The sequence below is a fragment of the Cavia porcellus genome, unplaced genomic scaffold, assembly GCF_034190915.1.
Source record: "Cavia porcellus strain 051 isolate PalLab524CR breed Dunkin Hartley unplaced genomic scaffold, mCavPor4.1 scaffold_6, whole genome shotgun sequence".
Taxonomy (NCBI): domain Eukaryota; kingdom Metazoa; phylum Chordata; class Mammalia; order Rodentia; family Caviidae; genus Cavia; species Cavia porcellus.
The window spans coordinates 57,933,668-57,960,242 of NW_026947489.1; the positions used below are offsets into that span (position 1 = coordinate 57,933,668).

Consider the following 26,575-nt stretch of genomic DNA (forward strand, 5'->3'; position numbering starts at 1 on the left):
AGAGACAGACTCCAACACAGTAACTGTTGAGGGATTCACTTCACTTTTATCAAGGGCTATGTCACTGAGAATAACTAAATCACAGAAACAAGAGGTAAATTATATTTACTCTTTTTTTTTTTTTGTCTTTTTCCTTTTTATCGGTACCAGGGATCGAACTCACGACTGCCTGCTTGCAAGGCAGGTGCTTATGCCGCTGAGCTAAATCCCCAGCCCCGAGGTAAATTATATTACATATCAAATGAACCCTAATATATATTTACAGATCATATCAGCCAACAGCTGCAGCATACACATCTCATTGGTCCAAGAAATATTCTTTAGGATAAACCACATGTGATACCAAAAAACAAGTTTCAGAAAAACCAAACCAAACTTGTATAGCACCTATCTACTCTGGCCACAAAGGAATAAAACTTGAAATTGACAATAAAAGGAGCTCTACAAATTGAACAATATATATAACACATTCCTGAATGACCAATGGATGAACAAATTAAGAGAAAAATTTTAAACTTTCTTGTAACAAACAACATTAAATTACAACATATCAAAACCTATAGGATACAACAAAAGCCGTATAAGGCAAGTTTTTAACAATAAGCACCTATATAATAAAACAAACAAAAATTTCAAATTTATACCTTCTGATGCCACTCTAAGGTCTAGAAAAACAAGACCAAACAAAACTTATAAATAATGGAAAGACCAAAGGTCAGAGAAGAAATTAGTAACATATATACATACATATTTTAAAAACATAATATATAAAAGGTAAAAGTCTGAGTTAGTTTCTTGAAACAATAAAATTGACAAAACTTTCCTTAACTAGACTAATCAAGGAAAACAGAGAAAGAAACAATAAGTAAAATGAGGTGAAAAAGGAGATAACACAAAAACACACCAGAACAGTAAAGACTATTATCAATAAACTATTCATCAAAAAACTGGAAAATTTAGAAAAGAAAATTTTCTAGGTATATACAACCTATCAAAATTGAATCAGAACAGAAAATCTGAAGAGATTAATAACGAGTAGTGAGTTTGAGTCAGTAACAAAAAGTCTCTCAATAAAGGAAAGCCCAAGAGTGGGCAGCTTCACTGATGAACTTAATTAAACAAATTTTTAAAGAACTAAAGCAATTCTTTTCAAGTTATTCCAAACAAAAAGAAGGAACTCTTCCACACTAAAACCATACAATGACACAAGACAATAGTATAGACTAATATTCCCCTGGCAGAACACAGATAAAAAACTTAACAAAATATTAGCATATTAGCTGGGCATGGTGACTCACACCTATAATACTAACACTTGGGAGGCTGAAACAGGAGGACTGTAGTGAGTTTGACACCAGCCTGGGCTGCACTTAAGTGAGTTCAAGACCAGTCTGAACTACACAGTGAGACCCTTACTCAAAGAAAGGAAGAAAAAAGGAAGGAAGGGAGGTAGAGAGGGAAGGAGGGAAAGACGGAAGATGGATGGATGGATGGATGGATGGAAGGAAGGAAGGAAGGAAGGAAGGAAGGAAGGAAGAGGTGTTGACAATGTACCTCAATGCAAACAGCTTGAGTTCAAACTTCAGTACCCTACCCAAAATCAAAATAATTCCATAATTAAGAACCCTCCAAACACTCGCTGTACAAGAAATGTACTCAAACCAATCAGAGTTAATCTATGACAAATCAGACCTAAATCATTCAAAATAGGAGTGCATTTGTTCCCTCCCAGAGCTATGTAAGACAAGGCATGCACTTCACCATTCTATTCAATACAGTACTAGAAGCCTTAGCTGTTCTAATAAAGTAAGGGAAAGAAACCAAGAGTATCAAAACAGGAAAAAAGGAGGTCAAATTACTCTTATTTTCAGAAAATATGATTAAGTAGAAAATCCAAAGAAATCCATCAAAAAAAACTCTTAGAATTGATAAATCTGAGCCAGGCGTGGTGGCTCATGCCTGTAATCCCAGAACTTGGGAGGCTGAGGTAGGAGGATCATTGCGAGTTTGAGGCTGGCCTGAACTGCATAGTGAGGCCGCGTCTCAAAAAAAGACAAAAAAAAAAAGAAGAATTGATAAATCTGATAAGGTTGCTGGGTATAAAATCAACATACAGAAATCTATTGCTTTTTTTCTATACCATAATGAAATTGTTCAGAATGAAATCAAAAGATCAACTCTGTTCACAATGGCTATAAAAATAACAATAGAATACCTTGGACCATGTTTAACTAAAAAAAAAAAAAAAAAAAAATGATTCTCTAAAAGGTAAATCATAAAACAGTAGTGAATGAAATTGAAAGGGACTAGAAAAACACACCCCTTGTGCATAGGACAGAATAATGTTAACATATCCATATTACTTAAGCAGTCAATAGATTCAATATAACTCCTACCAAAATAACAATGATGCTCTTCACAGAATTGGGGGGGGGGGGTCACAAAATCTGTATGGAACCACAAAAGACCTTGAAGAGCCACAGCAATCCAGAAGCATCACAACTCACATTTCAAAACTCTACAGGCATGGATGCAGAAGCATACATCTCTAATTCTAGTAACTTAAAACACTGAGGTAGATCAGGAATAACAGCTCAGCATGGGCAATTTAGTGAGACAATCTGTCTCTAAAGCATCCATAATCAACAGGAAGGGGAAATGGAGGGGAAGGAGGAAGGGGAAATGGAGAAGGGGGAAGGGAAGGGGAACACAGGAGGACAGGACAGGGAAGGAGGGAGGAAGGGCTATGATAAACAAAACATGGCATTGGCATAAAAATAGCTATGGAGGTCAAAGGAACAGTACAGAGAAGAAACGACATAAATTTATGTATCCACAACCAACTAAGTTTCAACCAAGCCAGCAAGGATATACACCAGTAAAAAAGAAGTATCTTCGATAAATGGTACTGGAAAACTATATACTCAGAAGAAAGGAGGCTCCTGTCTCCAATCATATTCAAAAATCCACTCACATTAAAGACTTAAAACATAAAGCCTGGAAATTTGAAACTATTAGAATATAGAGTAAATATTTTGGTACACTGGTGTGGCAAACCACAATGAGCTATCCTCTTACTCCAGTAAAATGCAAATTTAAGAAAATACAAAGAATAGCAAATGCTGGAAAGAAGAGAAAGAATTCTCATACAGTGTTGGTTCAGCTACCTAGTGAGTTTAAGGCTAGCCTGAAATACATATATTGAGACCCTGCCTAGAATAGAATAAAATAGCCACGCCAAGCCAACTGGGCATGGTGGCACACATCTGTAATCCCAGCACTTGGGAGGCAGAGGCAGGAGGATCACTCAGTTTGAGGCCATAATGGGCTACATAAGGGAGATTCTGTCTCAAAAAAACAAAACAAAAAGACAACCAAAAGTAGTGGTGTGTGCCTACAGTCTCAGTACTTAGTAATAAAAAAGCTGAAGCTGAAGGATCACTTCAACCCAGCCTATATTTAAAACAGAAATTGGGGGCTGGAGGGTTTAGCCCAGCGGCATAAGCGCCTGCCTTGCAAGCAGGCAGTCGTGAGTTCAATCCCCGGTACCAATAAAAAAGGAAAAAGACCAAAAAAAAAAAAAAAAAAACTAGCCTGAGAGACACAACAAGACCTGTCTCAAAAAAAGTGAAAAAAAAATAAAAATAAAAATACACTGCCCTGAGTGCCCTCACGAGATCGAGCACACTCAGGGTGGTATGGCTGTAGACTCCCCTTACTTTCAGCCCCTATCCCAAGTAAGTTCTTCCACTTACTGACCTAGTGCAGGAAGTCCACTTCTGTGTCTTTTAATTGTGCTGTTGTGGCTGCCTCCACATTCTGAATAAATTCGAAACATTTACCTGTCATGGTTAGTTGGCTTTGGCTAACAACCAGAAATCGCACAGTGCCAAAGCCAGAGAATAAGGGCGATGGGGATGCACCACAGCACTTGCAGCCTTTTGTTGAATGATAATCACTAGCAGCACTCAACAGATTCTTTTAATTGCATCTCATAAAGCAAAGAAGAACTTCAAAGTTCTTCTTCAAAGCAAAGAAGACTTTAGAACTGCTTCAGGAAGTGACAAGAAGGAAGGGAAAAGTGTGTTCAAAGCCAGGCGGGGGTTTGAGGAAAATTAATGGCCACATGTCCTTTTACTTGTGTACAGGCAGGGATTTCGCTCAGCAGCACAAGTGCATGCTTGGCAAAAGCAAGGTTGTGAGTTCGATCCCCAGCACCCAAAAAAAAAAAAAAAACCTGTGTACAGTATCAAAAAATCCTACCAAAAAAAACTAATAGAGTTCATATAAATTCAAGTTCACAGTAATATGATAATGAAAGCATGAATTTAAAGAGTTCTGAACTTCCAAGCCTCACTTTGCTACTCTAACTAGACTATCAGAAAGGAGTATGGGAACTGCAGATTACTTAAAGCTTTTCCAAAAATTATAGCTATAATTATACTTAAAACCTATGCAGCAACCATGACGCATTTCCAGACAAAGCAATTTCTCTAATTTTTCTCTAAAAGTTGAATGGCATTCTGTAAGCATCAAGATAATCTTCAACATCAGAAAGAAAGGCTAGGGAGGCTGAGGCAGGATGGCTATTGCAAGTCTAAGACCAGCCTGGGCTACAAAGTGAGTTCATGGCCTGTCTAAACTGCATTGCAAGACTCTGTCTCAGGCAGACAGGCAGAAAGCCTAGTATTAGTCTAAATACTACCCAACAGCTGTTACAAATATCACCACAGTGAGACTGTCCTCTGAATACAGCGTACAACTCAGTTCCTTTAGCTGACTTATTAAGTCATTGACTTGCCATAAATTTTGAAGAACTCAATCTCCCTCCTGCAAATGCACAATACACATGGGCTTACTAAAGGCACTTTGAAGTCTTACAGGCCAGAAACTATTTTTTAAATTCAGTAGTTCATATCATTTGCTAATGAAAGCTTTTTTCCTCTATATATGTATCCAACAAAATATGCTTTAAATAACTGAGGGTCAGAAGTTAAAAATATGCTGAGTAAACTGTACTAATTACTACAATTACTAATTCTTCAAGTTTTAATTTCACTGTGATAAAAATGCACATTCAGAAACGTAAAATAATTCCTACTAAATCAAGGAAAAGAGTTAATACTCAGTTTTTCACTTTGTGGCTTGCTAGCAAACTATTTAAGCAGATGGGAATTTTACAATTTGGTATATAAATAAATGCCAATTTAGAACACTGCTACATATATGCTAAATGCAATGTGTAGATGAATGCAAGCTACTATGTATATTGTTTTTTCAGTCTTAGAAAGTTGTGGGATACCTGTTTCCACAATATTTTCTGTTTCTGTTGTCTCCAAACCATCCATACTATCTTCATCTTCCACTGTAGTTTTTCCTCTACTTCGAGGCCTACAAAGAGAGATACATGTATATAAATGTTGAGGGTTAGGACTTATACAGTATTTACACTCTACATTAAGCACAATTTAAAGGTTTATAAAATACAATAGTTTAGGCATTCTCTAGCATTTTCCCATATCAAACAGTAAATAAATAATACCCTTCCTGGTCACTTTTCTACACCATGAATGTGAGGACAGAACCAGTGAGCACACTTGCGCTATTACCCCTCACTTCCTGAAGTACCCTCCACTGGGGCAAGGTGAGACATTTGTGGGTAAACAGCTGCACCTTAGGACCATGCTCTTAAGTGCAATTATCAGACACACATGTGTAAATACTGCACTGTTTCTCTGGTGTGAGAAACTATAACTGTAAATGAGGACCAAAATGCAGAATAGGTATTGTGAAATAGGAAGAAAATGTTCAAATGGGGAGGGGAATAAGATAGGAGAAAGGGAAAAGAAAGAAAAGTTTTTAAAATAAGGGGAGAAAGGAAACAAAGTTTTGTAAATGAGTAGAAGAGGAAGGGCTGATGGGAGTGTGGAGGAATGAGTGAGAAGAAACAAATTATATCATGTCCAAATACAAATTCACTATTACGACTGTGGCCATTATGCAGATCTACACGTATCAATAACATCTGACTCAAGAAAAGAAAAAAAAAAAAAAAAAGATGGCAGCCCTCACAGCAAGCAGTGCCATGGTGCTGCACAGCAGTGCTGATCACTCACTGGCTGCTTTTGTCAGAATTCCCTGAACTGCAGCGTCGAATGGGCTGAGAGAGCACCATCAGTAAATTACTGCAAGCTGCCAAAAAAGGACAGCTTCCAAAATTTGAAAACTATGGACTTTTTAAAAATTAAGTTAATATAATCAAAATACAAGGCTGATTTAATATTAGAAGTTTGTTAATATACCCTAAAGTCAGGGCTGGGGATTTAGCTCAGCGGCATAAGCTCCTGCCTTGCAAGCAGGCAGTCGTGAGTTCGATCCCTGGTACCGATTAAAACGAAGCAGACAAAAAAAAAAAAAAAAAAAAATATATATATATATATATATATATATATATATATATATGTATGTATCTCCTAAAGTCAAAGAGCCAAACCAGTACCCTTTCAAACCTCATGAGGGGAGGAGAATAAGGAGGCAGAACTAGATGCACAGACTACAAAACTTGGAAGATGGAAAAATGGTGGTCAGGTAAAAAGCATTCAAAGATTGATTTTACTGTTCAAACAAAGAAAATAATAATTATCTTTAAACTACACGTAAGTGAGGTATAGTGAAAACATTTTATTAGGTAATTATGTTTTAAGTTTAAAGAACAAAAACTTGAGACCAGGAAAAAAATGTTTACTAAAGTTTTTTTCAACTATCTTTTTAAAAATTAGTACATATCTGCAATACATGCGGTTTAGAATCATCTTGGGGAATGGGCATGTGTACATAATACAGCTTAAGTTTTTTTTTTTTACCCCCCCCCATCTCCTTCCCTCATCTGCATTCTTGTTATTAACCTTAGCTCATTTGACATATGTTTACCTCACAGAGGTTATTAGACTCCTGTAAGCGACACATTCTTACTCTACTTGCTTCCCCTTCTCTTCTCCCCACACTAACTTGGACTCCTTCCCGTTTGTAAGAGATCTATCTCCTTGTATCCTACCCATCCTTCATTGTGGTTTTTGTACACAGCCTTACTCAAATGAGAGATGCTGCATGGTATTTAAGTTTGTGTGCCTCATTTATTTCACTCACATTATGTTTTCCAGGCTGAAAAGAAAGAAAAGGTTTTTTTAAAATGGGGGGGGGGTGGTGGAAACAAAGTTTTGTAAAGGGGAAGAGTGGGCCGAAGAGAGGGTAGGGGACAAAACTGTGTATTAAGAAGTGCTCAGAAAACGACCTCCCCCCCATCATCAGCTACTAGATGACACTAAAAAGATCTACCTAATGGGGGCTGGGGATTTAGCTCAGTGACATAAGCACCTGCCTTGCAAGCAGGCGGTTGTGAGTTCAATCCCCGGTACCGGTAAAAAAAAGAAAAGAAAATCTACCTAAGGCTAGTTAAGAGTTAGAAAAATGGCTAAGTGATAACACAGATGGGATTATTAATATGTGAAAAAATCATAGCAGAAAATTCTAAAATATGAGAATTCAACTTACAAATGAGGCTAGCAGAACACCAAACAACTATGACAAAAAGAGCAGCTCACCAAGACGTATCTTCATTAAACTGCCAAACAGCCAACAAAAACTCGGAATTCTAAAAGTAGTCAGAGAGGCAAGCATGGTGGTACATGCCTATAATCCCAGCTCCCAGGCAGCTGGGGCAGGGCAGCTGGGGCAGGAAGATCACAGTGAGGCTATACAATGAGTTCAAGGTCAGCCTGAATTACATAATGAGACCCTGGGGAGAAAGAAAAGGGGAAAAGTAGAGGGAGGAGGTTGGGGAGAGTAAAGGGAGAGGGAAATTGGGAGAAGAGGAGGGAGAGATGGAGGAATAGAAGAGGGAGATGAAGAGAGAGGGAGAGCGGGTGGGAGAGCTGGAGAGTGGTGGAAGAGTGAGAAAGGGAGAGTGGGTAAGGGAAGGGAGACAGTAAAAGGGACAGGGATGACACGGGAAGAGGGACAAAGACAGAGACAGGCAGAATGACAAAGAGAGTGACAGAAAGGAAACTACAAAACCAGCACTCCAGAAAATAGCCACAAATATCCTAAATAGAAACAATGAAACAATAAAGCTAAAAGAAACCTCATGAAATCAAACCACCAGGCAACATCAATGTATAACCAACAACAAACTACAAGAAGAGAAAAACAAGAGTCACCAACACAGAAAGAGTACATGATAGAAAATATAGTCCTCTGCACATTTCAGCAAGTATCAGTGTTAACAGCCTCAACTACCCAATTAAAAGGCACAGACTGGCAGACTGGATCAAAATACAGAATCCAATAGTCTGTCAGAAAATGCAGTTAAAAGAAAACATGAAAAGATAAAAACACAAATGTAAATTTTCACAAAAAAAGATAAATGGCTTGAAGGCCTGAATACTGAAGTCATTAATTATATGAAACAAACTTTTGAACATTTACACAACAGTAAAGACATTGATAACTGATCCTGATGGAAGATTAAACAAGCTGCTTTCAGAAGCTGATAAACAAAACAGCCCAGTTCAAAGTACTATAAACAAGAATGTAGATATCTTGTTTAGCACACACTGATAAGTCACTCCACCAGTCGCGTGTCTGTGTCTGAATCTACTCAAACAAAGAATAAATATTTCAAGGATCACTTTTGGCTTAAGAACCTCGGACAGAGACTAAAGGACCATAAGCCCAAAGGACAGAGACCATTATTGAAATAACAACATGGCTGTTAACAATGGGGAGAAAAAAAACAGGAAATTAAGGCGATATTACAGAAGCCAACTTTTAATCTCTGACAAGTCTTAATTGTGAATACCCATTTTAAAGAAACTTGACAAATACACAACTTAGCTGTGGCTTTTTCACTTAATCTTCTAGACCAATGTCCTGGTCTACTCTGAAATTCTTTCTCTGCTATCCAATCATGATCTACGTTATTATTTTTTGACATGATTGGTTTTATCACAGATGTTTCATGTAGCTTATAAACTATCAAAATACTATTTGTCTGCACTGTTACTTTACCTCTCAGCAAGAACTTCTACTTTAATTTTTGCATTTTTTTCTTTTCTGATCTATCCTATTCAAGACATGTTTCTCACATTCAGCAGCTCACTGAAATTCTTTTCCTTCTAGCTAATGAACCAACTTAACAAACTTACCCCTCTAAAATTTCTCATATTTCATTATCTCTATTTTTTCTACTCATGAGCTTCAGATATGTAACTGTTCTGACTAATCAAATACTAATTTCTCTGTACAAAAGATAATGGTCAAAGTGGGCATGTGAAACTCTATAATCCCAGCACTCAGGAGGCTGAGGCCAGGAGGATCATTGTAAGTTGAAGAACAGCCTGGTTTACAAAGTGAGCTCAAGGACAGCCTGAAATGAATAGAGAGACCATGTCTCAATAAAACCAACTTCACACACACACACACACACACACACAAAAAAAAAAAAAAAAAAAAAAAAAAAAAAAAAAAACAAAAACACAGAAGACAATGGTCATACTTGGCAAACTCACATCAGTTAACAAGGTCCATGTTTACAGAGACAGACAGACAGAGGGACAGCCAGATATCTAGATATAAAACATTTCTATGCTAACTCAAGTGTTTCCAAGTTACAGCCTTTAACGTAAGTTTGAAGTCTAATTATGAGAGCATAAAGTTCATGTCTTTTAATACTGTCTTTCTTCTTTTAGTCGTATCTTTCTTGCTTTTCCTTTCTCAGCCCTTTAAGTATTGAAAATATGAACAAAACTCACTGAGGTTAGACAACATCTAATTAAAAACAACAAAAGAAAATCTCACTGACCTTAAAGGCATTTTTTAAAACTATTCAAAATAAAACACAAATTCAGAAAGGACAACCATAGTACCACAGCACCCTTAGGACAACACAAACTTGTCTAACGAGGGTCAGGCTGGGGTCAGAGGGAAGAAGAGAAAACAACTAGTGAAGTAATAGCTGTTCGTTTTGCAAACTGTATGATAAGCACAAACATACATCAGTAAGGTGCTTTATATTCAAACTGCTGAAAAAGAATAACAAACAGAAAACCTTTTAAATTCACGAAGAAAATACACATTTCTTACACAGTAACAAATGTACACTGACTGCAAGCATCTCATCTGAAACTATATGAGCAGGAAGACAAGGAAAACATTTAAAGTGCTCAAGGGAAAATTAAAGAAATCCTGTAGACACTGAATAAAAATGCAACAAGCAGATATTCTTAAAAACAACAGTGGAAAACTATTTCATCAACAGAGCATTATTACAAGATAAGGGAAATCTCTCAGACAAAAAGATAAAAGTACCCAATGAAAACCTGGATATATAGAACAGAAATAAGGATGTAAATATCAAAAACCTTTTTCCTCACTTCTAAATTTCTTACTTATATAAAGCAAAAACAACTGTTGCATCAACTGTTAAGAAATTAAGTGGAATTAGGTGCTGGGGATTTAGCTCAGTGGCATAAGCACCTGTCTTGCAAGCAGGTGGTCGTGAGTTCGATCCCCAGTACCAATTTAAATAAATAAATAAATAAAATTAAACCGGGAGTGGTGGCTCATGCCTGTAATCCCAGCACTCAGGAGGCTGAGGCGGAGGATCGTTGCAAATTCGAGACCAGCCTAGGGTACAAAGTAGCTCAAGGCCAGCCTGAACTGCACAGTGAGACCCAATCTCAAGAACGAACGAACGGACGGACGGACGGACGGACGGACGGACGAAAGAAAGAAAGAAAGAAAGAAAGAAAGAAAGAAAGAAAGAAAGAAAGAAAATGGAATTAGTGTACAAAGGGACAGATGTGTAAAGCATAGAAAAAAGCAGAAGTGTACTAATTGTTACATTTCAAAAGAAAAAATGCCACTTGAAAATGAACTCTAGAGTTTAAATGCATGATGTAAATGCATAATGTAATCATGTAATTACTTAATTTTAAAACAGGCTAGGCTGGGGATATAGCTTAGCAGCATGGTGTCTGACTGGTAAGCACAAGGTCCTGAGTTCGAGTACCAGTACTGAAAAGCAAACAAATCACCTAAATAAATAGAAATACAGATTAAAAATTATATATAGCTTTTTGCCCAAATGAAGACATAAGAGATTCTAAAGAAACGCTTACTCAATCCAAAAGAATGCAGAAAAACAAAAAAAAGAAAGAAATAAGACAGATGTAAGAAAATAAAAAACTGGAAGGCAGATTTAAACACACAAATACAAAGTGCAAGCAGCTTAAACACTACCATTAAAAAGCACAGGTTGTCCCATTAAATTTCAAAAATTAAAGCCCAACGACATGCAGTCAGTAACATACACATTTTAGAAATATAATGAAGACACAACTAGGTAGAAACACAAAATAATTATGACAACACTAAGCACAAAAAAACCTAGGGACTTGGCATGGTAGACCATGTCTATAATCCCAGCATCCCTAAGACATGAGGATCATGAGTTCGAGGCTATCTTGGACTACACTGTGAGATCATGTTTCTACAAAACAAAACAGAAAGGAAAACAGGAAGGCCCTGTGTGGTGGTGCACTCCTGTAAATCCAGCACTCTGGGGGTTAAGGCAGCAACTAACTGAATTAAAGGCCAGCCTGAGCTATATGGTAAGACACTGTCTCAAAATAAAAATCAAACAAAAACCGACAAAAAAAAAAAAAAAGACAGGAAGGAAGGCAAGGGCAGGAAAGAAGAGTCAAGCAAACTACAGTGACCACATTGCTAGACAGAAAAACATCTAGAGCAAAGAATGATTTTACAACAGCTGAAGACAGAAGTTCCATGATAAGCATGTCAGTATGTATGTACCTAATAACAAGTCTTTAAGTACAAGAAACTTAGGGCTGGGGATTTAGTTCAGTAGCTTCAGCACCTGCCTGGCAAGTGCAAGGTTGTGAGTTCAATCCCCAGTAAAAAGAAAAGAAAAGAAAATTAGAGCCAGGCATGGTGGCTCACAGCCTGTAATCCCAGTATTCAGGAGGCTGAGGCAGGAGGCTTATTCCAAGTTCAAGACCAGCCTGGGCTACAAAGTGAACTCAAGGCCAGCCTTATCAAAAAAATAAAAAATAAAAAGAAACTTGAAAGTCACACAAAGATTGCAAAACTCTGCTTTATTACAGAAGATTTAGCACTGGTACTGTCAGCCATCCAATGACAACAGAACATTCACTCTTCTCAAGCACACAATCCCTAAACTATGCTTGAAAGTCACATACAGTATGTTCTGGCCACAATGGAATTAAAGAAAAAGATATGTAAAACATTAAAATATTTGGCTGGTAAATGTAATTCTTAATAACCACTAGTCAAGAAAGAAATCACAAATCTAGAAAATAACTTGAACTGATACAAATGAAAACACAGTATTTCACTATGTGTAAGATTTAAATAACAATGAATAGGGGAAATCTAGTTGAAACAGTTATATCAGAAAACAAGGAAGATCTCAACTTATTAACTTAAACCTCCACTTAAGAAATGGGGGGGGGGGGGTTTTTCCAAAACTGAGCAAGCCAGTTTAGTGTGGTAGCACTCACCTATAATCCCAACTGCCTTAGAGGATGAGGCAAAGGTGTGGGATTATGGATTAGTATGAGGTCCTGAGTTCAAACTCCAAGAATGCAACATAAAATAAAATAGGCAATTCATACCCATAGTGAGTAGAAAAAATAGATGAAGACAGAAAACAGTAATACAAAAACGAAATAGTAGGCCATTTTAAAAATTCAATTAATTCACAAGATGATTCTTTGAAATAACAAAATCAATGGGTCTCTGGCTAAAATGATCAAAATTACCAGTATAAAAACTAAAAGACGCTTGGTAAGTACAAGGTCATGAGTTCTTTCCCACAGCAGAAAGCAAGCAAGCAAGCAAGCAAGCAAGCAAGCAAGAAAAGAAAGAAAGACAGACAGACAGACAGAAAGAAAAAAAAAAAAAAAAACTAAAAGAAACCTGGTAGATGGCACATGCCTGTAATCCCAGCACTTCGGAAGGCTGAGGCAAGAGGATCACAGTTCAAACCCAGTCTGAAAAGCTTAGCAAGATCCTATCTCAAAATCAAAAATAAAAAGCTGGTGATACAGCTCAGTGCAAAGTCTGGATTCATTTCCCAACACACACACACACACACACACACACACACACACACTGAAAAGGTCTGAGAAAGTACTATACAATTATGCCAATAATTCAACAATTTTAATGGAAACTCTTTAGAGGGCACATATTAACAAAAGAAACCTAAGACGAGAAATAGAAAATATGAATAACTGAATGTCTATTAGAAAAACTAAATTGGTAGTTATAAGCCTTCACAAAAAGAAAACTGCAAAACCAGATGGCTTTACAGATGAATTCTATCAAACTTAAAAAAAGAAAAAAGAAAGGAAGCCTTCCCAAACTATGAAGGTTAGCATTAATCACACTGACAGCATAACCAACCAAAACATGGAACAGAACACAGAATTAATCACAAATGTAGATGCACCTGTTTCAAAGAATTAAAAGGGGATGAACACTCAACCACTTGTGTTTTGCAGATAAAATTCTCACATCAAAACAAAATAAAGATAATGAAAAACTAAAAATACACTGTTTTTCATTTTCAAAATACATGCATGAGCCAGGAATACAGTTCAGCAGCAAAGAGCATGCCTGGCAAGCGCAAGGTCCTGAGTTTGATTTCTAGTATCAAAATTAATTAATTAATTAATTAATAACATACAAAATTCCAACGAATTACTAAAGGGTTCTAGTTCTAGAGAAGATGGAGGAACGTTTACTAAACTACTCTCTTACTAAAAGCAGCATTAAAACCCAGAAATATCACTCAATGAGTACTAAGTTATAGTTAGAAGAAATAAGAGCTGGTGTTCTAAAGCCCCAACTGCACAGGAAATACTACAAAGAATCAACTGGAGGAACAATAGGATCCTTCTGAGTTTGAGGCCAGCCCAGGCTAGATAGTGAGTTCAAAGGCCAGCCTGAACTGCATAGAAAGACCCTGTGAAGAGACAGCTTCACAGTTTATAGAATGCGAAAAAAACTTTACCAGCTACTTCTCAAAGGTCTTATGTAGACTATTTAAAGAACTCCAAAACATCAGAGTCCTACAAATTCAAAGATCCAATACAAAAACGGACATCTAGGGACTGGCTCAGCGGAATAAGCACCTGCCTTGCAAGCAGGCAGTCGTGAGTTTGATCCCCAGTACTGATAAAAAGGAAAAAGACAAAAAAACAAACGGACATCTAAAATGAACAGACACTTCTCAGATGAAGAAGTACAAATGGCAAATAAATATATGAAGAAATGATGAACATCACTGGTCATTTGAGAGATGCAAATTAAAACAATGCTGAAATTCCATCTCACTCCAGAAGGAATAGCTATCATCGAGAAACCAGTAACTAAGAGTGGCAAAGTTGTGGTGAAAAAGAAACCCTTCTCCGTTGTTGGTGAGAGTATAAACTGGTACAACCACTATGGAAATCAATGGTTTTGGAAATTCCTCAAAAAAGTAAACCTAGAGGATCCATTTGACTCTAGTTATTCTCCTTCTAGGCATCTCCCTGAAAGAGTTAAAAGCATCACAATGCAGTGATATATGCATACCCATACCCATATGTATGGCAGCATAGTTTGTAACTGCCAAGTTCTGGAAACAGCCCACATGTCCTTCAACAGATGAATAGATACAGAAAATGTGGTATTTATACATAACAGAGTACCACTGTGCCATACAGGCTAAACCTAAGTCATTTGTAGGTAAATGGATGCTTCCTGAGATCATAACTCCAAGGATAAACAAGGAGCAAAATGGAAAGTAAGATACTAAGAAATAAAAAGAACATGTTCAAATGTGAAGGTGGAAAAAGAGGGAAAAGGGGGACAGAAGGAAAAGGGATTTTTAAAAAGAAAAATGGAAAACAAAGCTTCTATAAATGGAGAGGGGAAGAAGGGTTGAAGGGAAGGGAAGTGAATGGGGAGGGAAAAAAAAATCAAAATATATTATGTACAAGTAAAAATTCCCTGTGATGAATGTGGGCACAATATATGGCAAATATGTACTAATAAGTAAAAATAGTCTAGTGTTCTATTGCTCAGAAAGGGTGACTACAGGTAATATACTATATACTTTTAAAAAGCTTTAAAAGGGGGGAGGGATTTTTGAATGTTTTTACTACAAAGAAACAATAAATGTAGCCAGGCGTGATGGATCATGCCTGTAATCCCAGCACCAGAGGCTGCAGAACAAGGACTGCTGTCAGTTGGAGGCCAGCCTGGGCTACAAAGTAAGTTCAAGACCCACCTGAACTGCAGTAAGAAAATCCTGTCTCAAAAAGTCAGACAAGGGCTCAGGGGCACAAGCATAAGAATCTGCCAAGCAAGCACAAGATTGTGAGTTTGATACTTGGCACAATTAAAAAAAAAAAAAGGCAGGTAGAGAGACAGAAAATGTTTAAAGAGATAAACTTATCCTGACTTGAACACTATCTAACTGCACAAACCATACATACAGAACCACATTACAAGGGCTCTAAAACTAAGCAGACATGACCACAGCCCACAGAAGAGTAGTTAAAACTTGTGACCTAAACCTACTCAGGCCAAGGGCCTGCTAAATCAAAAAACGAAGGTCCTCTGCATTTGTAAAAGCCACAATTTTATAATATTCAAAAGTCCAGGAAATAATCCAAAATTACATGGCGAACTACAAATGTTCCAAATCTGAAAAAAATACAAGACAAGCTGGGTATAGTGATGCACACCTGTAATCCAGTACATGGAAGGCTGAGGTAAGTAGATCACTTGGAGTCTGAGACCTGCCTGGGCTGCATAATGAGTTTAAGGCCAGACTGAACCACCAAAAGAAAAAGAAAAGGGGAAAGGAAAACGGAAAAGAAAAGGAAAAAATGACAATGATACAGAAGCTAGAACCATCTGATGAACACTTTAGTTATTACAGAATGTTCACATGAACATTTATACTTTTAAATTCTGAAACAGAAGAAATCAGGCCAACAAAGAGAAGATACTAACTAACTACCACCAACCAGAAATTTAAGAAATAGAAATTAAAAGCTCACCACAACCAAGTAACAAAATGAACTCACATGCAGACATATCCATAATTATATTAAACATAAATGCTCTAAATGCACCAATTAAAATAGTGTCAAAATTTCTATTTTTAAGGCCCAATTCTATATTGTCTATGTAAAAATCAATTTGAATATAATATGTTTAAGGAAAAAAATCAGACACAATGCAATTTAAAAATGAGGAAGAGATTTGGAACATTTCTCCACATGATTGGGCACAAGAAAACACAAATCATAACTAGGAGATACCATAACCATCAAGGTCACCATTATTAACAGAGTAAAATGTTAGAGAGGCTGTAGAAAAACAAGAAATCTTGCGCACTACTGGCAGGAAAGTAAAATGGTCCTGCCACTCTGAAAAATAACACACAGCCAGCCCACCTCCATATTAGAACCATATGACCCAAAAATTCCAGTTCTGGGTGGATATCCAAAACATGTAAAAGAGGTATGTCCGCACTTGTATTCCTAGCAGCATTATTCACAACAGCTAAAACATGAAAGCAACCAACATGCCCATCAAAGGATATACACAGAAGCACAAAGTGGTACACATACAGAATATTATTCTGTTTTACAAAAGAAAGAAGGGGTTGGGAGACAGCACCTGCCTGGCAAGCACAAGGTCCTGAGTTCAATTTTCACTACTCCCCCAAATTAATTAATTCACCAGTTAAAATAAAGACATTCTAGCATAGGCTATATTACAGTGTGGATGAGCCTAGAAGACATTCTGCTGAACTAAGTCAATTATGAAAGAAAGTCTGGATGACTCCACTAAAATAAAGTATTTAAGAGTAATCAAAATCATTGACACACATTGGAATGGTGTTTGCCAGGGGCTGAAGGGATGGTCAAAGAGGGAGGTGCTGCTTAATAAGCATGAAGAATAAATAAATTCTACAAGATGAAAGGAGTTATGGAGATGGATGGTAATGACAGTTGCACAAATTATCAATGGAATCAGAGTATTGATCACTCTTAAATTGTACACTGAGGTCAAGCATGGTACTGCACACCAGTAATCCTAGTAACCTGGGAGGCTGAGCTCAGAAGACCATGGGTTCAACCCAGTCTGGGTCAACACAGGAGAAACCCATACCAAACATTTTTAACTAAATAAAAATAAAAAATCAGCAATTAAGACTGTATATTTAAATGGCTAAAATGATAAATGTTATGGACAGTATATTTTATGTTGGGCACAGGCGCTCAACATACCATACCCCACCCGGGACTAAGGACCACGCCAGCTTCCGCAATGCGTTACGTCCCTCTTTAAATTAGCCAACCCGTGCGCACTTCGTGCTCACTCCGTATTCCCCGTGCAGACTCTGTGGCAACCCCTGATTGGCCACAGCTGGATATAGTAGCCAGAGCCTGCGTCCCATTCCCGCCCTGCTTCCTCATGGCAGCCTGTGATTGGTCACGGCTGAATATATAAACCAGAGCCCGCGTAAATAAAGCAGCAGTTAACTGTCGCCCACAAGAGCGTCTCCTGTCTCATTGAGGGGCTGCGCCGGTCAATTTTAACCACAATTAAAGAACAATCAGTGGTACCAATGCCACAAAGAAAAAAAAAAATGAAACATAAAGTTGACAAGTCTCTAGCAAAACTGATCAAAAAAAGAGAAGACACAAATTACAAGCCAGGCATGGTGACTCACACCTGTAATCCCAGCGCTATGAGTTCCGAGACCATCCTGGGCTACAGAGTGAGTTCAAGGATATCCTGAACAGTATAGTAAAACCCCATCACAAAAAGACCAAAAACTTTTTTTAAAAATTAAGAATTCAGTAAGAAAAACACAGACCTGAACACCTGGAGGTTAAATGGACCTAACATTCCACCCAGCAGCACCAGAACATATACTTCCCTCAAGCATACATACAACACTCTCCAAGACAGATGATTAGACCAAAGTCTTGACAAATTTAAGAGGAATGAGATCATACCACATTTCCTTTTTTGACAATAATGATGTGAAACTATAAATTAGTGACACAAGAAAATTGAAAAACTTGCAAATCTTCTCAAACAGGTCAAACAAATCAAAAAGAAACTCAAAAAAATTGAGAAAGAAATGAGAATGAAAGCATAACATACCAAAACTTAGAAAATGCTGCAGTTCTAACATCTTAGTTTACACCAATAATTGCCTATATTAAAAAAGACCTCACATAAACAATGAACTTTATATCACAAGGAGTATAAAACTCCAAAGTCAGCAGATATAAGGAAAGAGTATCAGCTCAGAAATGAAATAAAAGCAAAAAAAAAAAGCACTCAAAAGATCAATGAACTGATTTTTCCAAAACATTTAAAAAGAAAAACTGGCAGACCTTTATCTAGACTAAGAAACAAAAATGACTTTTTTTTTTTTTTGGTCTTTTTCCTTTTTATCGGTACCGGGGATCGAACTCACGACTGCCTGCTTGCAAGGCAGGCGCTTATGCCGCTGAGCTAAATCCCCAGCCCCAAAGATGATTTTTTTAAAAAATCAGTAATGAAATGGATGTATTACAGCTGATCATATAAATGCAAAGGATCCTAAGGACAACTAAGTAAGGAAGTGCCAACAAACTGGATGACCCTAAAGAAATAATAAATTCCTAGAGAGTTTAAAAAAAAAAAAAATCCTGCAAGACTGAATTGTGTAGAAACAAAAATCGCCAGGGATTTAACTCAGTGGCATAAGTGCCTGCCTTGCAGGCACAAGGTCATGAGTTCTACCCCTGGTACAAAAAAAAAAAAAAAAAAAAAAAAAAAAAAAAAAAAAAAAAAAAAAAAAAAAAAAAAAAAAAAGAAAAGAAAAGAAAATCTGAACAGATTAATAACAAATAAGGAAACTGAGGGGATAAAAACCTTCCAAAAGCAAATGAAAAGCCTTGAAACTGATGGTTCACAAAAATAGACAGTTAAAATTTATATGAAACCACACAAAACCGTGAATAGCCAAAGCAAGTTTAGCTAACACACAAAGACACATATACAGGCAAAAGTCTGAAAACGAAAAATACTACCTGGTTTTCAAACGTACTGCAAAGCTGAAGTAATCAGTTTATTATAACAAGTGTTTTTAAAAATTAAACACACATTCCTCTCAAGTTTCTCAAAAACATGAACAGCAGGAAATGCTGAGAATTACTGATACCCAAGCTAGACAAGGACACTACACAATAGAAAACTACAGACTTTTATCCTTGATAAAAAGTTGCAAAATTCTTAACAAAATAGCGCAAACCACCAAGCACAGTGGCACATGCCTATAATCCAAGCCCTTGAGAAGCTGAGGCAAGACGATTGCTACAAATTCAAAGCCAGCCTAGTTGTGTAGCGAGTGTAAAGCCAGCCAAAGTATTCAGGGAGACCATGTCTCAAAAAAACTCAACGAAACTAGAGAGCAAACTGAATTGAATACAGCACTATGATCACATGGATTCATTCCTAGGATGCAAGAATGGTTCATTATATGCAAATCAACAAATGTGACCTAGGATCATCTTAATAGGTTGAGAAAAAGTACCTGACAAAAACTTAGTATCTTATATGATTTTTTAATGAACAAATTAAGTATAAAAGTACAATAAAGGCCACATATGAGAAGCATCATACCAGGGGAAAACCAAAAGCCTTTTCTATAAAATCAGGGGCAACAATATAATGTCCATTCACAACACTTCTGTTCAACAGAGTACTACAAATCCTAGTCAAAACTATTAAGCAAGAAAAAGAAAAGACATTTAAATTGGAAATGAAGAAGTAAAAGTGTCTCGTTTTGCTGATGACATGACATTATATACAGAAAACTCTAGAAACTTCATCAAAAACCTGTTAGAATAAAAGGTTTGGTAAAATTACAGAAAGTCAACATATAAAAACTAGCAGCATTTTTACAAATAACAATAAAGTAAAAAGAAATCAGAGCATTCTCCTACCTCACCCTACTGAGTGTAGGACTACAGTACTCCTCTACTGTATCTAGCCTATAATAGCATTATAAAAAGTCAAACACTAGGGCCGGGGATTTAACTCAGTGGCATAAGCACCTGCCTGGCAAACATGAGGTCATGAGTTCAATCCCAGGTACAAAAAAAAAAAAAAAGTAAAACACTATACTTATAAATAAATTTAACCAAGGAGCTGAAAGATTTGCTTACTAAACACTACAAAAGAAAAAAAAAATGAAAACATAAAGGGAGGTCACTCATGTTTGTCAATTAATGTTGTTTGGTGATGGGGCTGGGGATTTAGCTCAGCAGCATAAGCGCCTGCCTAGCAAGTGTGTGGTCATGAGTTCGATCCCTGGTACCGATAACAAAGAAAGAGACAAAGAAAAATTTTTAAGAAAATATTGTTTGGCCAGGTGTGGTGGCACATTCCTGTAAGCCCAGCATGCAGGAGGCTGGGCAGGAGGATCACTTCAAGTTCAAGGCCAGCCTGGGCTCTAGAGTGAGTTCTACTCAACGAGAACCTGTTTCAGAAACAAAAGAAAAGAAAGGGAAGGGGAGGGGGGGGAGGGAAGGGGCATTGTAAAAATGCCCACACTACTCAACATGATTGACACATTCGATATAATCTTTGTCAAAATTCCAAAGCCTCTTACAGAAATTATGTTATAATTTATATGGAACCATATAAGATCCTGAAGAGCCACAGTAATCTTATCAAAAAGAACAAAGGGACACACACACACACACACACACACACACACTGCAACATATTACAAAGTTACATAACAACATAGTATAGGCATAAAAACAGACACAAACACCAACAGAATAAAACAGAGAGCCCAGAAATTACCCACCATTTTTCAGCCAATTTTTCTCAGAAAAGATGCCGCAAACATTAATAGGGAAAGACAGTCTCCTCAATAAGTGATGCTAGTTAAAACAGGAAGGCTACATGTAGAAGGTAAACTATACCTTTATCCTATATATACACAAAGAAATTGGTTTTGGTACCAGGAATCAAACTCAAGACCCTGCACTTGCCAGGCAGGCACTTGTGCCACTGAGCTATAATCCTGGCTCCTACAGAGAAATTTTTAAGTGGTTAATGACCTGAACATAAAATCTAAAACCATAAAACCCCTAAAAGAAAATGCCTTGTACTATCTTTTGAAAATATTTTGTTTGTTTGTTTGTTTGTTTTTGTGGTACTGAGTAGGCACTGAACTCAGGGCCTTCTCACTAAGTTGTATGACCAACCTTTATTTCTTATTTTGAGACAGGGTCTCACCAAATTGCTAAATTGTCCACACTGGGTTCAAACCTTAAATCCTCTCGACTCAGCCTCCCAGAATGCTAGGATTACAGCAGCATACCACCATGCTGAGCTTAGCAACAAATTTTAGACAAACCCCAAAGCACAGGCAATAGGGAAAAAAACTTACAAGTGTGACTAAACAAAACTAAGAAACTTTTACATGGCATAGGTAACAGAGTAAAAAGACAATATACAGAATTGAAAAAAATGTGTAAGTCATAGATCTGATATTCAAAATATACATATACGAAATACATAAGAAACTCAATTCAATAGCAAAAAATAATAATAATAACTTGATTTTAAAAACTGGGCAAAAGAGCCAAATTGACATTTCTGAAAAGACATAAAAATGCCATTTATATGCTTAGTATCATTAACCATTAGAGAAATACAAGTTAAAAATCACAAGGAGAGGGGCAGGGATATGGCAAAGCACTTGTCTGGCAAGCAAAAGGTCTTGAGTCTGATTCCTAGTACTTAAATAAAAATTTTTTTAAAATCACAAGAAAGGGGCTGGGGATTTAGCTCAGCGGCATAAGCGCCTGCCTTGCAAGCAGGCAGTCGTGAGTTCGATCCCCAGTACCAATAAAAAGGAAAAGACCCAAAAAAAAAAAAAAATCACAAGAAAGTATCACCTTGGCTGGTCCTAAGGTAGTGAGTTATCTCAACTGATTGTTCACAGTCAGTACAGATTGAATTCCTTGTTCTACTCTTTCCCCCCTTCTCACCACTGCATTTGACTAGTCTTTAAAAAAAAGAAGAGGGGCTGGGGATTTTAGCTCAGTGGCATAAGCTTCTGCCTTGCAAGCAGGCAGTCGTGAGTTCGATCCCAGGTACGGATAAAAAGGAAACAGACACCCCCAAAAAAAAAAAAAGAAAAGAAAAGAAAGTATCACCTTACACATGTTGGAATAGTTATCAGAAAGGCAAATGATTAAATGCTGGAAAGGATAAAGAGGAAAGGCAATACCTGCATACATTGATTGGATTGTAAACTAGCAAAGTAATTACAGAAAATAATACAGAGAGCCTCATAAAGCTGAAAGCAGAATTACCATTTGATTCAAAAACCCCACCACTGGGTATATATACAAAACAACTAAAATTAGTTGTGTTAACAACACACCAGCACTCCATAGTTACTGCAGCGTTACTCACAACAGCCAAGACTCGGGATGAATTTAAGTATCCTAATGGTACATCGATGGGTGAAGAGGTTTTTTAAATATATGTAACTGAATATAATCAATGAATGCCACTCAGCATAAAAAAAAAAAAAGAAAATCCGGCCATTTATGGTAATATGTTTGAACCCAGAGATTATGCTAAGTGAAAAGAAAAAAGAAAAAAATACAGTGTGATCTTCCTACATGAAAAAATTTTAAAAGTATAATTTATAAAAATACAGTAGAATGATGATTATCAGAAGCTAGATGTGGAGGAAGATGTTAACAAAAAGCTACTGAAGTCTTTGGAATCAACTGCACAGCATAGTAACCATAGTTAATTATGATGTATTACATATTTCAAAGTTGCTGAAATAATGGATTATACACGTCCCCACTACAAAAAAAATGACAGATATGTAAGGTGATGGATCAATTATCTTAACATAATCACACCACAATGTATACATCTGCCAAAACAGCACATTCTATCCAATAAGTACATATATCAATTAAAAATTTTTAAAAATGCTATAAATAGGTCCAGGGACATAGCTTTGTGGTATACAGTATGCATGAGTCCCTAGGTTCATTCCCCAGCATCACATAATATATATATAAATAAATTTTTTTAAAAGCTTCACATAGCCAGGCATAGTGGCACACACTTCCCAGCACTCAGTGTGGCTTAGGTTTGAGGGTTTGAGACCAGTCTGGGTTACATAGTGAGTTCAGGGTCAACCTGAACTACAGCACAAGACCCTGTCTCAAAAAACAAAAACAAAACAAGCATTAGGCTCAGTTATAGGCGAAGGAAAAAAAAAACCCTTAGCCAGGCACAATGGCGCATGCCTGTGAGGCTGAGCCAGGAGGATCGCTGGGAGTTTGAAGTCAGCCTGGGCTACAAAGTGAGTTCAAGGCCAACCTGAACCACATAGTGAAAGCTTGCCTCAAAAAGATAGACAGAGAATACCCTCACCAGTAAAATAATCCAAATTAGAAAATGAAATTTAGGGGCTGGGGATTTAGCTCAGCGGCATAAGTGCCTGCCTTGCAAGCAGGCAGTCGTGAGTTCAATCCCCGGTACCGATAAAAAGGAAAAAGACCAAAAAAAAAAAAAAAATTAAAAGCTGTTCAATAACATCCCATTTAGCGGTAAAGTATCTTGAACAATCAGTTATCAACTTTTATTCTGGTTTAAATTTATAACCAAAATCTATTTATTTATTTTGCAAATTTTTGCTGTGGTGAGCCCTAAACTAAGCATGCCAGTAACGTTTACACGTTATTTGATGATCCAGATCCTGCACACAAAACAGTAGTAAGCAGGGGACCTTGTGACCCTAGAGAATTTGAAAACCTCTGAATTCATTTTTGGTTGTCACAATACAGGACAGAAGATATTATTATAGCTGCTAAGCATCTTACACTGTAGATAATAGCTCATCCTCATGCCAAGAAAGAACTAGCTAAGACAAAAGTGCCAAGGTTGAAAAACTGGTTTACAGTGCCACAATTCTATTTCCTCTTTCTTGGTAAGTTAATAAATGTTATTTCCACTTTTCTCCATTTCTATTCTACAACAGAGACCTTAAAATACCTTAACGAATGTACAACATCAGAGCCAGGTATGGTGGTGCATGCCTGTAATTCCAGCACTTGGGAGATTTGAGATAAGCCTGGGTGCTACAAAGTGAGCTCAAGGCCAGCCTCAACTGCATAGTTAGATCGTGCTTCAAAAAGACGAAAGAAAGAAAGAAAGAGAGAGAGAGACAGACAGACAGACAGACAGACAAGGGAAATGAAAAAGAAAAAAGAATGTAAAACATCATCTAAACAGTTTGATAATGGGGCTACAGAGAACATGACTCTTGAACTATAGGACGTAGCTCAGTGGTGAAGCACCTTTCTAGAATTCTCTACAATATGAAACAAACAAACCTGCTTTGATTTAAAACATTATATAAAGTACATGCATTTTATAATTACTTTCAGAATCAAAACTACAGATTTCTCTTGGTGGCTATAGTTCGCAAAAAATTAGGCTAAAAGTTTTACGCAATGTTTGAGTATTTCTTTTAAGGGTTTCTGTTTTGGCAGAACAGGGAACTGCACTAGGGCCAGCCTTTGCACTCAGCAGCATCCCTAGCCCTTTTCATTTGTTACTTTGAGACAGGGCTCCCCTAAGTTGCCCACACTCTGCTAGAACTTGTGGGTTTCCTGCATCAGCCTCTCTTGAGTGCTGAAATTAATATGCATCAGCACACTCTGCCAGCTTCTTCCACGTGCCTCACATCTCAGTGCATCCTTTCCTATCCCAGTGCTATCACCGAACACTTTACTAACTGGTGGTCCTCTGGCACTCTCCCCTCCTTCCCAAGTTACCTTACCAGAACTGCATTTTCACCAGCTCAAAAACTCCATAGGCTTACCTACAACACAGCAAATGAGTACCCAATTCCTCAAGTTTGCCATGAAAAGCCTTTTTTCAATAAAACACAACAATCCAACTTCCCTACTCTTTTCGCCATTCCTCCCCTGAGAAAGATCCTTTCCCTCCATTATTACTGAATTCTGACAAACACAGACAATACTTCCAGTTCAGACAACTCAAAAACCATTTGGGCTTCATTTTAATACAGGATTATGCTTTCCATTCAAAATAACAATAAGGGATCAAGTTACAGAGAAACTTAGCCTGCCCTGCATCTTAAGCATGAGAAAATACCTTAGGCTCTAAGACAGGGTGCCTACTCTGGGCCCCTACTTGCCTTTCCACCTCCCTAAACTCATCTCATCCCTCTAATCTACCAAATTTTCAAACACTTTTCACAACACCCTGGAGTTATCACCTATCCAGTGTTCCCCTCTTGTGCCTCCCCGTATCTGTGACTCTCAAGCTATTTTCTTTATATGGTAATTGCCATTTCAATTTTATTAGTTCTCTTTTACACTTAGACAGATAAAGTCATGATCAACTCATTTGTAGGCAGAATTGTGAGCAGAGTGTGTGTTCCCAGGACAGTCTTCAATCTTTTTGAAAGTGTTCTGTTAAAATTACAATTAGGCAGGGACCCCTTTCACCTCAAATCCACGAGCCCCTGGGTTCAAACCTTAGCACAGCAAAACACTTTTAAAAATGTAACTTCCAGAACTGACAAGAAATAGGTAAACATACATTCATATGTTAGTGTTAGAGTGTTAGAGTGTTATTGTTAAGAGTACAAATTGGTGTAACTATTCTATAATGCTGGTCAATATTAAAAATCATAAGAATCCATATAGTCTTTGGTTCAGGAATTCAACTTCAGAATTTATCAGGAATAACCAGGCATAGTGGTGCACTCCTGTAATCCCAGCACTAGGGAGACTGAGGCAGGCAGATCATTGCAAGTTTGAGAGCAGCCTGGGCTGCAAAGTTAGCTCAAGACCAGCATGAACCACATAGTGAGACCCAGTCTTGAAAAGAAAAAAAAAAATTATCATGAATAAATACTAAAAGTCCACAAAGGTCTAGTTATAAGGATATTGGTGTATTATTTTTAGCTCGCAAAGATTTGGGGGTAGAGGGAACTTCTTTTTCTTGTCCAAAAAAATAAATAAATAAATAAGCTATTCAGATGAATCATTTACTTAAGCAACATGATACTTGACAACTATTAAAATTCTAAAGCACTATAGCTACTGGTATGTAAGTCTTTCCATAATCCTAGATGAAAAAACATAAACCATATGATTCCATGTCTTATTTTGAAAAGTCTTTTTCTGTTTTTCTACATATATATGCATATTTACTTATTGTGTAAGTGTTTGAAAACTAAGACAGTGTGATAAAATATTCTAATTTTGTTGTGTATTTATAATTTAGTTATGTTAAATATTTGCTGATAAAATAAACATTTTTCAAACCTATTTATAATTGAATAGCAGCCTTATAAAACCTAAGCAACTTTGGTTTGAGG

The 26,575-nt window shown here is 37.0% G+C and overlaps 1 protein-coding gene across 19 annotated transcripts in view; it reads right to left on the reverse strand.

The window, feature by feature from the left end:
* The window catches only part of Kmt2c (lysine methyltransferase 2C), a 239,306-nt gene that overhangs the window by 165,269 nt on the left and 47,462 nt on the right, over positions 1–26,575 (reverse strand). For all 19 annotated transcript variants that reach the window (XM_063250791.1, XM_063250795.1, XM_063250781.1 and 16 more), the window contains one exon: positions 5,303–5,391. In XM_063250791.1, the coding sequence (XP_063106861.1) occupies positions 5,303–5,391 (89 nt within the window). The remainder of the gene's footprint in view (positions 1–5,302; positions 5,392–26,575) is intronic.